We start from the raw sequence: 17,892 nt of genomic DNA, 5'->3' as shown, positions 1-17,892 counted from the left end.
GGCTAACTGAAATAAAATCATGCCAATCTCTAGGTATGGTGAAGGCTATGTGATGATGTGGGGCTATTTTAATTCCAAAGGCCAAGGGAACTTTATCAGGATGCATAGTATCCTAAAAAAATAATAAAAAAAATACTTAAAAATAAAAATCTGCCTGCCTCTATGGGAATTTAACATAGGGGTGTACTCACTTATGCACCATGTATTTTAAAGAAGAACATTTATTTATTTACGATACATTATTCATTCACAAAGAAAATTGGTGTCCTTAAAGGTTGGATTTTTCCTAATTTTTTAAATTAAGGCATTAAGTTCAATTTCCAAAATATGATTTTTTATTCCTTTTTTTAGTCAACTTTAGCATGGGTGTATTCACTTATGCATTGCACTGTGTATATATATATATATATATATATATATATATATATATATATATATATATATATGTAATTTAATATATAACAGATTCATCTAAAATAATTCCTTATTAGGCCCACATACTACATAGGCTGACACACAGCATTTATTATACAAATTATGGATTACAAATATCCAATCATGGACCTTCAATTCATGCTGATCACTCCACGAACCACAATATACCACGAATAAAATACAAAAACATGCCATATAGGTTCAGTATATTTCCACTAGAGGATTTGTTTTGTCCTGGTTTGTTGCAGAAGAGTGCATTAGAAGCTGTTGTGTATTTGCCTCTGCTCTCTATACCTGGACCTCACACACACACACACACACACACACACACACACACACACACAGATTTGTTTAATTTAGTTCAAGTTCATTTATAACTGATGGAGGTTAATTGAATGTAATTCAAAAAATAATAATAATCAAAAGTATAATAACTACCTGTGAGACATTCTTGATAGTCGACTCCATAATCTAAAAACATTTATTTCAAAACAATTAAAAACAATTATTACAAACTATTTCAACATTTTCAACAAAAAAAATCATAATAATATTTTACTATAAAGTACTGGACTATTTTAATGCCTTCAACACTGAATACAATTAATTTGTACTTAATTGTAATTGAGATAGTAGTGAATTAGATGTCTGTGAAGTTTCAGCTCAAAATACCCCACTGATAATTTATTATACCATCTTGTAAATGCAAGGAAAAACATACCGTTTTCATGCATGTATCTTTAAATGCAAATTAGCTGCTGCTCCCCACTGCTTTCCAGTAGAGCGCGGAGCCTGTGTGCCTCAGACTCTCTGCCAAAAACAAAACATCTGTTTGGTTTTGATTATCATCTCTATCATGGTCACGCTCAGGTGGCATTGCAGTTTTTCGTCATAATGTCTGATGGCGTGTCCCGTATTGCGCTTAAACTGTCAAGTACACACAAGGCTGTCAAAAACAAACAAAGTTCACATAAACACATTCAGTTATGTCTTTGAATGTGAACAGCAGGGAAAGAAATCACATGTGTATATTAGATCTGTGTATTAAAGTGACAGCAGCGCAATATACAGTATTAGAACTGAACTGAATGCTTTTTGCCACCTAATTGGGCTTGAGCAGTTAAAGGTGAACTAAGTAACTTTTTTACCTTAACCGAACAGCTTCGGAGTCATTGGAATAGTTATATGACTTTTTTCGGGTTGAATGGTGGTCGTCTCGCACCCCCCGAGCGTCTGTGAGCGGAAAAACCACACTTGCAACTTTGGGCCGGCGGGCCTCAGCGTCAGGAAGTATCGCATGATATCAGGTCTCGCGATGTAACGAATTGCTTTACGGCACTGCACACGTACGAGTTCTTCACACTTTCGTCATGGCTGAACCAGTAAAAAAGAAGCAGAAAGCTAGGAAAGGTTTGTCGGAGGACCAAAGAAAGCGGAAACGGCAGACTGACCGAGCAAGGAGTCAGACTCGAGTAAATATCGTTCTTGTTGATGGACTAGTAGACATCTTCAGAGGTTATCTGTGCCTGTTCGATGTCCGACGCTTTGTAACGCGTTGTGTCAGGAGGAAAATAGGGATAGCTCACAGATGAAGTTATTACAGAGGCCAGACTGACTGGTTGTCACCCGTTCTACCGTCCACAGCTTTACTTGATAAACAAAAGTAGGATAAGAATGAGCATCAAACTGAAATAACCCGCATACATGGGGTGTTCGAGGTGCACATACAATACAGACTGCCGACAGTTCAACAGGGCGCGCGCAGCTCTTAAAGGGGCCACACCTTATTTCCACTCATTACAGCTTCCATCCTACTGAACAGGTACCGGTATAGAGGGCGGAAGGGATCAGGCCGTGAGTGCAGTGACGGCTCTGCGCGAGTGGTATTTACGACAGTAATGTTAAATACAAGTACTCCACAGCGACTCTAGGGGTCGCTGTTTGACAAAAACGGAAAGCTGCATAGTGTGCCTTTAAATACACATTTATGAGTCAAAGTGACAATGTATTTGCAAGAGTAAACAGAGTCATTTATGTTTTAAGTGAACATAAACAGTTGAGGAAAAAAAACACAATATTGGATCCATGCTGTTGGTCTTAAAGTGACAGCATCCAAATTTACCTGCTGTCATTATTAACAGCAAAAAAGAGAGAAAATCTGTCACTGCTCTTGACTGAATCACTTTTGTAACTTTAATAAGAATAAATGTATATTTAATTTACACAGTAAAGACTATGCATTGTTTTTTTATACATTTGATTTTTTAATATATTTTATTTAGGCCTAGTATTTCTAGTGCTTGAAGTTTTTTCATTTGAGTCTTTGTTTTATTGTAGTTTGTTTTCTTTGCTCTTTCTTTATCACGGTTTACTTGTCTTCAGTAAGATTGAGAGGTTTTTTTTAGGCTAGAAGCCAATTAGTTTTTTAAATTGTATTAAAAATAGTGATAAGAATAATGAAATTTCAATGGTATCAACATTTTTGATATCATAAAAACCTTATTTAAACCAAAAATAACTATATTGTAAAATATATCGTTATCATGAAATTAAATTACTCATATCATGATATAAGATTTTGGTCATATCGCCCACCCCTAATCGTTGAGTTGAACGCACATGAATGCCACCACAATGTCGTTAATATAAGTGGGGAGCTTGGGATTTTCTTTAAGCACTGATGTTTACGAGTTGGGTGCGAGTCAGTGAGAAACATGGCGATAAAACATATTTAGCAGTGATTAAGCTGATTGCTTGCTCAAAATATGATAGCATTGTAATATAACAACATGATATGTAACAATAAAGTTTACAATGGCTTCATAAATTAAGTTAATTAAGAGAAGGTGCACCACCATTTTGCTTAACATGACTTCCCAAATTCCCAGGAGGATTTGAATGCACCAATAGGGCATAGTCCGTTGCCAATCGTTGGCGGGGCCTGTTCCAATGTGACGTCACATTGGAGCACATTCCTGAACGTCTCATTTTGAGACACGGTTTTAGCCTGACGTCGTCATACTTCTAGTCAGAATGTGAGTCTGATACTGCTCCATGAGCTGTGATTATGAGGCGTGTTTCAACCAAACCAGGAAGGAAAATGCCTCTGCACTCAATTGGATAGACCTACAACCAATCAGAGCAACGGAGTAAGTGACGCATGTTCTTCATTCATGTTTCCGATCGACAAATGCCTTGATCGCGGGTCTCTGTGTTCCTCTTTTAAAATGAATGCGCTGTCGATATCTTCTATAACAGACGCGATGGCGGAATCTACACATGATGTTTCATAATCAAAGTTCGGGAGGAGCACGTTCGAATAATCAATCCAATCAACTTGTCATCAAACAATTACCTGCTACACTATCTGCATGAGAGGAAGCATATATTTTTTTTAACTCTGTCAACTCACCTAACATTCCTTGACAGTTTTCAGCATCCCCCCACTCACTCTTGGCTTGTTCTTCCACAGCCCGGAATACGGGGGGAGTACTTTCTCCTCGGACAGTACGCCAAATATGCATTTATTCTAAATGACTTATTTGTAAGTGTGAACTCGTAAAATCTCAATTCTCCAGCGGCAGTCATCTTTGTTGTAAACGAATTCAACCCAAGCGCTCTTTATGACGTGGGTTATTACGTAACCGCAGATCATCTGTCCATCATCGATTAAAGCCCGCCCTGGCAATTTGATTGGCTCGGCCTTCTGGGAGCCGAGCATAATTACTCCTCAACGGATCGAGTCCAGACCGAACTTCCCGACCAAAAAATGTTGTGGGCGGGGTTCGGGCAGGCACCCAGGCTAACACGGTTTCAGATTTATGGGGAAAATAACAAATGGAGTGTATTTTTACAACAGTGGTTGTGTACACACACTGCAGATACATAAATTAAAAAGTTTAATGTTAGATGCAATTAATCGCAATTAATTAAAGAAAATTTTGCAATTAATTTTTTTTTTTATATATATATAAATTGACAGCACTAATTATTATATATTTTAAACAGATCTGTATTCTTTTCTCTCATGTGTTGATACATTGTTATTGAAAAAAGAAGTTATGATGGGATATATATACACCTTTTAAGGATACACAACTTTATAGATGATGACAAAGTTCGCAGAAATGGATTCAAAGACACAAAACGTATAAAAAAGATTTAAAAAGAAAGACTGAGGCACAATAATGTTCTCATGTAGATTCAAAACTGCTGAACTAAATGCTAACTTATGATTTACTCACGTATTGTCGTTTCTGGATTGGAGATCTGCAATGCGCTTCCTGGGAAAGATTTTAGTGATTTAAAACAAAATACTAAAAAAAATGAATAATCAATTCTACATCAAATTGGTTATTTTCATTTACAGTGTAAACCGTTTTCAGGGATGTGTTCTATAATATTACTCATTGATATTTATTTTGTAGTCAGATCCCCACTTACTTATATTTTATGACAATGATTAAACACAGTAATCCAACCAAAAGAGCAGCTCCAAGACCAGAGATGGTTGGTATGATGAAGTGGCTAAGATTTGCTTGTTCTACTAAAAAAAAAAAAAAAAAAACCCACATTTACTTACTTCAAATTATCACAATATATACACACACAGAAGAGTAGTATTGTTAAACCTTTCACAAAGATTTGGTGAGTGGCTTGCATTTCACCCTCAACACTCCCGTGGTACTTGACTGTGCATGTGACAGAGGAGTGATCATCCTCTTTTGTTGGGGTGAAGGTAAGGATTGACTCTACTTCCCAATTTCCATGACCAATGTCCTTGTAGCTCATGATGGTTGTTCCAGTGTGGTTCCAGCTGAGAGTGGGCTGATGGGACGGACAGGTGTGACGGACAGAGCATTTAAAGATTGCAGGTTGACCCTCTTCCACAGACGTCTTAGCCAGCAACTCTGGTTTTGATGCTTTCTCTGTACATATATTTTGAATTACAAAACACATTTTACATAGTAAATAAAAGCAAAAACAAGATTATTTATTTAGTCACAAAAATATAATTTGGACTCTTTCCATGTTTTAGTCTGCTTTCTTATATGTAATGACAGGTTGACAGCTCAAATGCACACTTACCAATCATTTTAATTGTCACACAGTTATCCACAAAGGAGAACTTGTCTATTTTAGACGTCTCTAATTCCACCCTGAAACAATACGGGCCATTGTCATGGTTTCTGACTCCATCAATCTCCAAGGAGCAGTTTAAATCACCCAGTGAACCAATCAGTTTTGTACGACCCTTAAAACTGTCTAGAACCCTTGTATGATCATTGTGATAGATGTAAACCTCCCTGTTGGTCTGTGTGTGCCACATGCCTTTAATACGACTGGAGGGCTGTTCTTGAGCAGGGTATTTGAATGTACAGGGCAACACGACACAAGATGAGACCAGAGCATCCATTTTAGACTCTACCTCCACCTTCCAAACATCACCAAACACGACAGCACAAAGAACTGCAAAATAATAATGCTAAAATCATTGAAAAATAATAAACTTAAATATATATATATATATATATATATATATATATATATATATATATATATATATATATATATATATATATATGAATTTACATTTAAAGAAGTATGAATACAAATCATTTTAAAGAAGTAACATCACAAAATGTAAAAATAATTCATTCATGTTTGGAAATTTAAAATCTAACCGTGAAGCCAGCAGAGAAGAACTCCTGCCTGTACACCCATGCTGGATTGGACAAACTGAAGAGGTCAAAAAAAGTTATTTGCACATATGCAATAATCTTTCTATAGGGCACTGTCTGCTTCAATTATAGGCTGAGCGATCTCAGGAGATAAACATCGTAAACAAAAACTGTTAGGCCTAATTTATTGATCAAATTGTTGGAAGTGGAATCAGCAGAGCAGTGAGAAACACCGAAACGCGAACACATGCGATTAAGAAAGTTTTCACAAATCAGGCTCAATCTAAAGTTATTTTGATTCCTGACTAGCGGACTTATCAAGCGTTTGACTGATCAAAAATCTAGCAGGACAAGATAACCAACTTTAGGCGTGCCAGAGCCATGTGGATATAGGCTACCTACGCATTATAAAAGTTAAGAATCGCTATGAAAAAAAAAAAAAAAAAAAGATTTCGGACAGAACCCTATATTCACAAATCACGAAGAATGACATGCGATATACATGTCTACAACAGCGCACTGAGCATTTATAGCCACAGAATTTCAAACTGCTAACTAACTGTAATGCAGAATTAAAGGCCGTTAGGCTACACTGCATGCTGTAGGCTGTGTGAGGCGCAAATTCAAAAGTGAAACTACTCAGATATGTGAAAACCATCTTTAAATATAGTGTAACCAAAAAATTAAATTAAATAAAATAAAATAGAAATTCTGTCATCACCTTTATTTAGTTCCAAGTCTGTTTGACCAAGCCAAGTCGGTGTCCAGTCATACGGGGCGTGACGTGGGGGAAACCAATCCCTTCCTGCTGGAAAAACATTATGTTAACCCAGTAGCCTAATCACTTCTGCCGACAAAAGAGAACCAAACATAGGCTATACCACATAGGCTAGACAAACTGAGCCGTATTGGGTCAGATTGTCCGTACAGTATAAATCACCCATTCTTTCGATGATGACATTTGCTAAAAAGCTAATTAATATTATTTGCCATTGTCAGTAATTTGATGTCAATTTGAATAATATTGTGACTGATATAGGACTATCAACTCCAAATTTGCTTTGTAAAATTATATACTTTTATATAGTAGTCACGATAAATTATGACAACTTTTTTTTAGCCAAATATGTCAACCACCCAAATACGGAAACAGGAACTAGGAATTCATCCGTGGATGGCTGTATGAACAACAAGAAAAACGAATAAATGAACAATTTATAATATGATATAATAATAAATATATAGGCCTACTTTCTGCCAAGATCTTGCAAAGCAACTATTGTAAGCAATTAATACAAAGGATGATAACATGAGTTTTATGGGTGTTGAAATACGAAAATTATGAGGATAATGTGTGATTTCAAATGTGTCCACACAGCTCCTTGAATTAAGGTCAAAGGAGGTCAGGGAAATCAAAACTGAAACCAAAAGTAAAAAAAAAAAAAAAAAAAATATATATATATATATATATATATATATATATATATATATATATATATATATATAGGCTATATATTTTTTTTTTTTTTTTTTTTTTTTTTTTTTTTTCCTTAAGAAAATCCAAAATAAATGTGCTGTTGTATTATAAAGCCCACTTTGAAAGTACAAAAACCCACATAAATCTATGTTTGTGTAAAATGGTGTTTGGCAAAAGCGGAAAATGCATAATGTAAAAATTATTAATCATATTTTATAAGGGAATGTTTGGAAAAATACAACTAATGTAACCCAAAATAATAGAGATGAATGTTTGTTTTTGTTATGCATATTTTGTGTGGCTCATTAAAGTGAAACTTTACTGAATTGAAAGTGAAAACTGTTATGTCTGCATCAATGTGCTAAAATAACATATATTATTCTGTTGTGTTTCAGAATATACACGAGGGAAACCGGAGACATGACTGTACTGTTTTGACCAAGCGTGCCGCACAAGCCCTAAAAAGTGAAGCCAAAACGTTTCAATCGCCCCCCCCAGTTACTGGTCCTAGTATAGGTCATAAGCCCCGCCTCCCCGTGTTATTCAACGGGACGTGAGACCAACTAAATTCAACTTCATTAAATTACTTTAAAGGGACAATGTGTAACTTTTTATGTATTTTATTATCTAAAATGAATATTTGTATTCATAAATATGTCCTCAATGGTGTACAAATACCTCTGCTAATTATCGGACTTATATTCGTAAACAAAGAATTTATTATCTTTATATACATGGGACTGGTAGGTCCACGGAGGCTTCCATGTAGTTCTGCCCATAGATATCCATATATGGCTAGATGTCTTAAGGCGGAGTCTCTTCCGGCATCACCAGCGGCCATCTTGCCACAGGGAAGCTTTCTGGCGAGCTCTGTGGTATCTGAAGTAAGGTGAGTGATCAGCACGAACACAAATCCTCTTATCTCGCTGAAATCTTGGATTTACAAATGGTTTGGTTTCTTACAAACGTTATTAACATGGCTATAATTCTGAATGCTTGAACATGTTGGTTATAATTCATATGTATGCAGTGTCATAACTACATCTCTGACGTTTGTATCAAACCAAACCATTTGAAAATCGGTAGAAAATTGAGCAAGTTATGGTTATTTAAATGTACATGCACAACACAAAGTTACGAGTGAGCGAGCTCCCTGTGGCAAGCATTGGCCAGCAGCGCGGATGAGACATCTATTATATGATATCTATGGTTCCGCCATCTTGAAAAACTATAATAGCAGAGAGGGACAAAAAGTACTAGGCCAACGCGTTTCCACAACGCGTTTTCGTTCAGAGCAACATCACGTGACTGTGCGCTGTTTGAACGAGTGTTCTCACTGATAGGCTATGCTTGTGTGATTCGCGGAGTTTTGACGAGTTTTATAGTCTTGATATTGTTTCTTATTCAAAAGTGGTGACGACGCCCCTCTAAAACCTCTTCCCGCGCCCCTGATATAATATACAAAAATATTACGAATAAAAAAGGCATCACTACTAAATACTATAGTTCATGTTTTTCACAGTCAATAATTCATACTGTAACATTAATTTATTCGTTGTGTCAAGTTGCAGTTTGTTTGAAAAAACAAACCTGTTCACCCGAAGGAAAACTCGAAGTGCTAATAGAACATCCTGTCATAGCTTTTTGGTACATAACGGCTACCGTACTGTAGATGCAACACGCATTTGAAGAGCACTATTTTTTTGAATGCAAAATACATTATCACCACTAGATGGGAGAAATTCTTACACAATGTCCCTTGAACTTCATTAAATTACACTTCAAATATCTTTTTTCCAAAGGTGGTTTCTTTCATTTGCTGTCGTTTTTATCACGCTGATGTAAGTTCAAGTGTCTGTTTCAAAAATAAGTTGTTTTTTAGTTAGTTACGTGATGCTATAAAAACGGTGGTGTAACATCATGATTGACAGCAGTGATTGACAGGTTCTCTGAGCGAAGTTGTCACTGAAGCACCAACGGACATTTTTTTTGGGATCTTCGGAGGACTGAGGAGATTGTATTTACTTTATTTTAACAAGCCTCTTGTCGTACTGCAATCAATTTTTTTAAAAGTGCACTCAGGGAGAGTGCATTCTGCGAGAGTGAGGGCGGAGCATTGATTTCGCTGCTTTACTTCCTGCTCACTACAGCGCAGGTCTGGTCCCGAGATCGCTACTGCACAGACTCAAGTTCCAAGATGTCAGCGCCATATCGGGACACTGGCAGCTTCAGTTCTAAACAATGGAAGAGAGCGAAGGGGTGTCGTCCATCTCTTTTTACAGTCTATGGTTTTGACTCGTTTATTCGGAATCGGCACACCGCAACAACAACAACCAACAGCACCGGAGTGCCCTCTAGTGGCCATCAGGTATTGGAACATCACTCGAATACATTACATCTCCTCCCTCCTTAATTCAGTCTACCCCGTATTTTTGCTTTTTAACATAACATCCATTCATCTTAGGAAATAACAATTAGGAGCCATAAATTAGTAGCAATAGTAATTGACGTGTCAACTTAACTACTCACTCCAAAAGTATGTAACACTTTTAACACATTCAACTGTGTAAATAACAGTTAAACATTTTACAGATCAAGTCTGCTAGGTGGTTTACGGGTTCGAAGCAGGCGATGGCTCAAGCTTGGTTACATGCTGGTCAAGAGCATTTGGTTCAGTGTCATTAGATGTTAAAGGCTGTTCTTGTCCCTTATCATCCAGTGTTTGTGATGTACTGTTCTCTGCTGGCAGTGGTTCTGTGTTTTTTTTTTTTTTGTAATTTCTGGAAGACATGCATTTGATCTGCATGTCTTTTCCAGCTTTGTGAACTGTCCACCTGAACCGTGTACAACACTGGTCCTGACTGAGAAGAAACAGTACCGGTTTTCCACTTCTCCTCTCCCCGTCGATAATCTCTGACCAGCACCGAATCACCCACTGTGTTTTGCATGGAGGGCACGGTGAGAACATTGAACTTTTTGTGCCTGCTCCACAGACAGTTTCACACTTGGTTTCAGTAGATCCAGCCGTGTCCTCAATCTGAATAATCTAGAATAACATAGCAGGTGTTCCTTTTGTTGTGCTATGTGGTGTATTCCTGTACTGTAACAAGAAAGAGTCTAATATTTGCTGTAATGGTACTGGTTCTTTGGATGCTTTCAGTGAATGTTTAAAAGTCTGAACGAAACGCTCAGCCAGTCCGTTGGTGGCTGGGTGGAATGGTGCAGAACGCACATGTTTAAAACCATTTGTTTTCAGAAAACATCCAAACTCCTCTGAAGTAAATTGTGGGCCATAGTTGTAACTAAGGTTTCAGGTATCCCGTAATGACTGAATAGACCACGCAAAACTTGAATTGTCTTGGAGTAAGTTGTCGAATCCATCACATGAACCTCTGGCCATTTTGAGTGTGCATCCACAACTACCAGAAACATTCGCCCTTCAAATGGGCCAGCAAAATCGATGTGAATTCGCCGCCAAGGAGCTTCTGGCCATGCCCAGGGATGTAGAGATGAGAGACATTGGAGATTTCTGATTTTGTTGACAGGACATGCAATTATTTGATTTTTCTTCAATTTGCGAGTCAATATTTGGCCACCAGATGTAGCTACGAGCTAGAGCCTTCATTTTTACTACACCTGGGTGTCCTGTGTGTAAATCCTCCAAAACTCGTTGTCTCAGATTCGATGGAACGATAACTCGCTGTCCCTACATCAGACAGTCCTGCATCAGTGAGAGTTCCTCCTTCCTTGTGAGGTATGGTTTTAGTACATTTTCTGAGTCTTTGGTAGATGGAAATGATCCAGCGGATACCATCTCCTTCACACGACAGAGGATCGGATCGGATCTGGTTCCTTTACTGATGTCTCTGCTACACACTGGAAGTGCATCAAAAAATTTTATGAGGTAAGCTTCCACTGCATCTTTCCTGTCTCTGTGCTGTACGGGCAGTGGCAATCGCGATAACGCATCAGCATTCCCATGGTCAGTAGCACTTCTATATTGAATTGTGTAGTTATGTGCAGCTAGCAGAAGAGCCCACCTCTGAAGTCTTGCAGCAGCCATGGATGGAGTTGCTTTGTTAGGATGGAGTATGGCGGTAAGTGGACGATGGTCTGTTAATAATGTGAAGTGGCGTCCATATAGATAAGTATGAAACTTTCATACCCTAAAGATGATTCCTAGCGCTTCACGTTCCAGTTGCGCATAGTTTTGCTCAGGTTTAAGCCCAATTTATACTTCTGCGTCGAACTCACGCTGTAGCTACGTCGTAGGCTGTGTGTAGCGCGCGTACCCTTCGGCGTACCCTGACGTGCACCTCTCCAAAAATGTAACAACGCGTCAACTCTACGCGGACTCAAGCGCTGTGATTGGTCTGCTAGGACCGCTCCCTCGGGTTTCACATGCTCCCTCTGCGCGCGTCAACGCGGACAACGACGCAGAAGTATAAATGAAAACCAATGTGTTGCCTACAGCGTAGAGGCTCCGGCGTAGGTCCGACGCAGAAGTATAAATCAGCCTTTACTCAGAGTTTGGGACGCAAAGGCTATGGGTCTTTCCTGCCCATCCGGCATCATGTGTGACAGTACAGCTCCCACCCCATATGGTGAAGCATCACAGGCCAAGCGAACTGGAAGTCTTGGATTATAATGTGTGAGTACACTGGGTGTTAACAGCTGCGTTTTAGCATCTTGAAACGCTTTCTCACACTCTGGCGACCACTTCCATTTTACCTCCTTGTGTAGCATTGCATTCAAGGGGTGAAGAACTGTGGCCATATTTGGCACAAATCTTGCATAATAATTAACCAGTCCCAAAAAAGATCGGAGTTGGTTAACATTATCAGGAGCTGGTGCTTTGGCGATGACACGCAGTTTGTCTGGGGACTTGTGAAGCCCTGATGCATCGATCACATGTCCCAAATACTCCAATGAAGTTTTGAAAAACTCACTCTTCTCTCTTTTCACACGAAGTCCGCATTTCTCCAGCCGACTCAACACAGCCTCCAAGTTAGCTAAATGATGAGCATTATCTTTTCCTGTGACCAGGATATCATCCAAAAAACAATGTACACACAGTAGCCCTTGTAACACTTGTTCCATGACTCGTTGAAATATCGATGGAGCTGAAGTGATGCCAAAGGGTAATCTGTTGTATACAAACATCCCCTTGTGGGTCGTGATGGTAAGATATCTATGTGAATCTTCATGCACAGGAATCTGCAGGTAGGCATGTGAAAGGTCTAGTTTGCTAAATCTTTGTCCCCCAGCCAGTGAAGCAAACAAATCTTCAATTCGGGGTAATGGATAATGTTCTGCACACAGAGCTGGATTCAATGTTATTTTGAAATCACCACAGATCCTAACATTGCCACATTTTTTTTATTACAGGTACAATCAGGGTTGCCCATTCACTGAATCGCACAGGTGAAATGATTCCTTCCTTCAGTAAGCGATCAATTTCTTCTTCCACCTTGGGTCTGATGGCATACGGTACCACTCGAGCTTGGAAAAATTGTGGTTGGGTTCCCGGTTTCAGACTTAAGGTAGCTGTATACTCATTGAATGTCCCTAGATCTTCTCTGAATATTTTGGCATACCTTTTTAGAAGACTGTCAAATGTCCCTTCATTAACTTGATGCACTGCTCTTACAGTTTTGATCTCACGCCAATCTAGACGAATTCTGCAAAGCCATTCTCGTCCCAACAGAGGAGCTGTGTTTCCTGTAACAACATACAAAGTTAAGCGTATGCTTTGTCTGTTTAGCTTGACACGCACTTTGATGATGCCTTCTGGTGGGATGACTTCGCCTGTATACGTCTTGAGAACTACTTATCCAGTGATGAAATGTTTTCTGTGCTGACACAAATCTTGTCTGATGTCCTGAACTGCCGAGATAATGGCACAATGCGTGCCATAGGCTACACGTCCACTATGACGCGTCTGATACGCAAACGAATGACTCCTTTTAACTATTCACTTTAATGTTTAAAAACAAAACGATCGCTACTTGAATCCAACTCTCTGAACATCCGCTTCTAGCTTTAGCTCGCTAGTATCGGTTGGGTGTCTACCTTTGAGTGCAAGTGAAGACACGTTCGAGCTGCACACGGTGCAGTTGGAGCTGGAGGCCGTGGAGAAGCAGATCCACGACCTACTACAAAAGCAGAAACACTGCAAAAAGCATGTCATGATAGAAACACGGAAGCAAATGCAAGTTAACTCTTTTCTCTTTATTGTAAACAAGTTGATGATAGATAATGTCCAGGGCGAAACAGGATAGTGGCGCAGGGACTTCGATGGTCAGATGTGCCGTGATGAAGGGTGATGACGTGACGTGACAAATCCAGGGTGAACATCCACGGGGACACGAACAGGAACGAGGAGACACCGAGACTGGAACAAGACGAGATCACACACCGGGAACCACATACAACGATCTGACAAAGGAGATGAGAATTGAGTGAGCATATATAGGTGCTGAGATGAGCTGCAGCTGGTGACGGAGTGATGAACTTGATTGTTGATGAGTGCTGATCAGCTGACACGCCCACACAATCAGCACACAACATACAACAACAGAAACACGAGACAAGAAAGAGGCATAGGATTTATGAACCGTGACAGTACCCCCTCCCCTCCTGGCGTTCCCAGGCTCCCTTACCTGCCGATTGTAATCATCGATAAGGGAGTGATCCAGGATGTCTCTAGCCGGTACCCAACTCCTCTCCTCCGGACCGTAACCTTCCCAGTCCACCAAGTACTGAAATCCGCGTCCCCTCCGCCTTGAGTCCAGAATACGACTGACCGAATAAGTAGGTTCCCCATCTACGAGTCGCGGCGGGGGGGGAACCGGGACTGGCGGATTAATACGAGCAAAAAAAACGGGCTTAATTTTGGACACATGAAAGACGGGATGAATCCTCCTGTACACTGGAGGAAGATTGAGGCGGACTGTCACCGGACTAATGATTTTAGTGACAGAGAATGGGCCAATAAATTTAGGAGCAAGCTTATTAGAAACGGAGCGGAGAGGAATGTCCTTGGTAGAAAGCCACACTTTAGAACCGACGACATACACGGGAGGCTTACGCCGGTGGCGATCGGCTTTGGCCTTAGTGCGCGCCCCCACTTGGAGTAGAGTCTCACGGGCTCTAGTCCAAGTGCGGCGACACCTCTGGACGAAGGCGTGGGCAGAGGGGACCGCGACTTCGGATTCCAGACTAGGAAAAATAGGTGGCTGGTACCCTAAACTACATTCAAACGGTGATAGGCCCGTGGATGACACTGGCAACGTGTTGTGGGCGTACTCCACCATAGACAGTTGCTGACTCCAAGAGGAAGGATTCTTGGACACTAAACATCGCAACGTTCTCTCCAAATCCTGGTTGGCTCGCTCAGTTTGGCCGTTGCTCTGGGGATGAAACCCAGAGGACAGACTGACAGTCGCACCCAGGCATTTACAAAACTCTCGCCAAAATTTGGACACAAATTGGGGTCCTCTGTCAGAAACCACGTCTATCGGGAGGCCATGTAGCCGAAAGACGTGATTAACGACAATCAACGCTGTCTCCTTGGCTGAGGGTAATTTGGGCAAGGGAATGAAATGGGCCGCCTTCGAGAACCGGTCCACCACGGTCAAAACTACCGTGTGACCCTGGGAGGGTGGGAGGGCGGTGACAAAATCTAGAGCGATATGGGACCAGGGTCTCGAAGGCACCGGCAGCGGTTGAAGTAACCCATCTGGAGGGCGATTGGAAGTCTTACCTGTGGCACAAACTGAGCAAGCCAAGACAAAATTGTGAACGTCACGAGCCATGAGAGGCCACCAGAATCGTTGCTTGACCAAAAATTTAGTGCGATTAACTCCTGGATGGCAAGCCACATTGGAACAATGTCCCCACTGAATCACGCTGGACCGTAAACCCTCAGGCACAAATAAACGATTCGGTGGACAACGAGTCGGAGGCGTTACCCCTTCTAAGGCCTTCTTGACCTCCGATTCGATCTCCCATGTGAGTGTAGAGACGAATAGAGACTCTGGTAAAATGCACTCGGGAGTAGACGGGCGTTCGGAACGGTCAAAAATACGCGATAAAGAATCGGGTTTGATGTTTTTGGAACCCGGGCGGTACGAGAGAGTAAAATCAAAACGACCGAACAAAAGAGCCCACCGAGCCTGCCTGGAGTTTAGTCTTTTAGCTGTCCGAATATATTCCAAGTTCTTGTGATCGGTCCAGACAATAAAAGGTACCCCCGACCCTTCTAACCAGTGGCGCCATTCCTCCAATGCTAACTTGACTGCCAATAACTCTCTGTTGCCAATGTCATAATTGCACTCCGCAGGGGATAAACGATGAGACAAAAACGCGCAAGGATGCATCTTATCGTCTGAGGAAGAGCGCTGGGATAACACTGCACCTACCCCCACCTCTGACGCATCGACCTCCACCACGAACTGACGTGATGGATCAGGGGTTATCAGAATGGGGGCTGAAACGAAGCAACCCTTTAGTTTGGCAAACGCAGCCTCGGCTGCGTCTGACCACCTGAACGTCGTTCTGGGGGAGGTCAAGGCGGTCAGAGGTGCGGCTAGTTGACTGAAATTGCGAATGAAACGCCGGTAGAAATTGGCGAACCCCAGAAACCTCTGTAGGGCCTTACGGGAATCTGGACTTGGCCATTCTACCACAGCCTTAATCTTCTCAGGATCCATGCGCATTCCCTCAACCGACACGATGTAACCTAAGAAAGGAACAGACTGTGCATGAAAATCGCATTTCTCCGCCTTGACAAAAAGCCCATTCTCTAGCAATCTCTGGAGCACTTGTCGGACGTGTTGCACATGTTCCTGGAGAGACGAAGAAAAAATCAATATGTCATCCAGGTAGACATATATGAACTGATCGACCATGTCTCGCAACACGTCGTTGACAAGTGCTTGGAAGACCGCTGGGGAGTTGGACAGCCCGAAGGGCATGACCAAGTATTCAAAGTGCCCCCTGGGGGTATTAAAAGCGGTCTTCCATTCATCCCCCTCCCTGATGCGGACCAAATGATAAGCATTACGTAAATCCAATTTCGTGAAGATGGACGCTCCCTGCAACCTCTCGAAGGCTGAAGACATCAACGGCAAAGGATAAGTATTCTTTACCGTGATGCTGTTCAGCCCCCGGTAGTCAATACAAGGTCGCAGAGACCCGTCCTTCTTCCCCACAAAAAAGAACCCCGCCCCCGCTGGAGAAGAGGAAGGACGGATGAACCCTGTTGCTAGAGAATCAGAAATATATTTCTCCATGGCCTCCCTCTCTGGAACAGAGAGTGAATATAACTTGCCCTTGGGCGGAGACGTACCTGGCAGTAAATCTATGGCACAGTCATAGGGACGATGCGGGGGAAGAGAAGCAGCCCGAGACTTACTGAACACCTCCTTCAGGTCCAGGTACTCCGCGGGCACGTTAGATAAATCCACTGCCTCCTCCTGAAACACAGGGACAGAAACAGACGGACAAGCAGACACAAGACAAGACTTATGACAAAAACTGCTCCACGCAGACACAGAATTGGTTAGCCAGTCCACTCTAGGATTGTGACGGGTGAGCCAGGGGTGACCAAGGACGATGGGTGCGAGGGGAGTGTCCAGAATGTAAAAGGAGATGATTTCTGTGTGATTTCCTGATGTGATGAGAGTGATGTCTTCGGTGATGAGTGAGATGGTGGGAAGTTCCTGGCCGTTAAGAGCGTGTACTGAGATCTTGTGTGTGAGGGGTCTGAGGGGAACTTGGAGTTTGCGTGCAAATGAATGGTCCATGAAATTACCCTCTGCCCCAGAATCCAGCAGTGCTCGACAGTCGTGAAGGTGAGTTGACCATCTCAGTCTTACCGGAAGGAGAGTAGATGTGGATGAGGACTTCTCGGCGGAGATCCCACCCGATAGTAGCCTCATACTTACTATCGGGCTGGGCCTTTTAACGGGCAGTTATAGGCGAAGTGGCCCGCTCCTCCACAGTACATGCAGAGGCCCTGGGATCTCCGCCTCTCCTTCTCCTCCCGGGAAAGCCGGGCTCGACCCACCTGCATGGGCTCGTGATCGCAGACAGGGCTGACCGCGTCCCCGCCTCCGAATCGTTGGCCCTCGAACCCTCCTGTGGGGCGACTGGGCAAAGTGCGTCGATTCATTCGTGATAACCGTGCGTCCACTCTTAATGCCAACGCAATCAGGTCGTTGAGAGAAGCCGGCAGGTCCATGGCATAAATCTCCTTCTGGACGCGGTCAGCCAGCCCATGCAGGAACATATCCC

At 41.7% G+C, this 17,892-nt stretch overlaps 1 protein-coding gene across 3 annotated transcripts; it reads right to left on the bottom strand.

Moving 5' to 3' along the window:
- Positions 1-499: 499 nt before the first annotated feature.
- LOC311090484 (sialic acid-binding Ig-like lectin 14) lies at positions 500-6,961 on the bottom strand. 3 transcript variants are annotated; one of them, XM_084125774.1, is made up of 9 exons: positions 6,838-6,961; positions 6,120-6,174; positions 5,524-5,904; positions 5,067-5,363; positions 4,879-4,981; positions 4,680-4,718; positions 1,157-1,245; positions 874-906; positions 500-735 (listed from the first exon to the last, which is right to left on the bottom strand). In XM_084125774.1, the coding sequence occupies exons 2-7, from the start codon at positions 6,157-6,159 to the stop codon at positions 1,176-1,178; spliced, it is 930 nt and encodes a 309-aa protein (XP_083981900.1). In that variant the 5' UTR covers positions 6,160-6,174; positions 6,838-6,961; the 3' UTR covers positions 500-735; positions 874-906; positions 1,157-1,175. The 3 variants fall into 3 exon arrangements, with proteins under 3 accessions (XP_083981900.1, XP_083981901.1, XP_083981902.1); XM_084125775.1 differs by having other exon boundaries at positions 500-729; XM_084125776.1 differs by having other exon boundaries at positions 4,879-4,978.
- Between the last annotated feature and the right edge of the window lie 10,931 nt (positions 6,962-17,892).

The sequence above is a fragment of the Abramis brama genome, assembly GCF_963993115.1.
Source record: "Abramis brama genome assembly, chromosome: 10".
In the NCBI taxonomy this organism is placed as follows: domain Eukaryota; kingdom Metazoa; phylum Chordata; class Actinopteri; order Cypriniformes; family Leuciscidae; genus Abramis; species Abramis brama.
This window is presented reverse-complemented; position numbering and strand designations above follow the sequence as displayed.

Coding starts and splice junctions, on each gene's coding strand:
- LOC311090484 (XM_084125774.1), bottom strand. CDS start 6,159: ATGGGTGTACAGGCAGGAGTTCTTCTCTGCTGGCTTCACG. Junction 4,982..5,066: donor TCACCAAATCTTTGTGAAAG/GTTTAACAATAC, acceptor TTTTTTTTTTAG/TAGAACAAGCAAATCTTAGC. Junction 1,246..4,679: donor CAATCCAGAAACGACAATAC/GTGAGTAAATCA, acceptor TGTTTTTGGCAG/AGAGTCTGAGGCACACAGGC.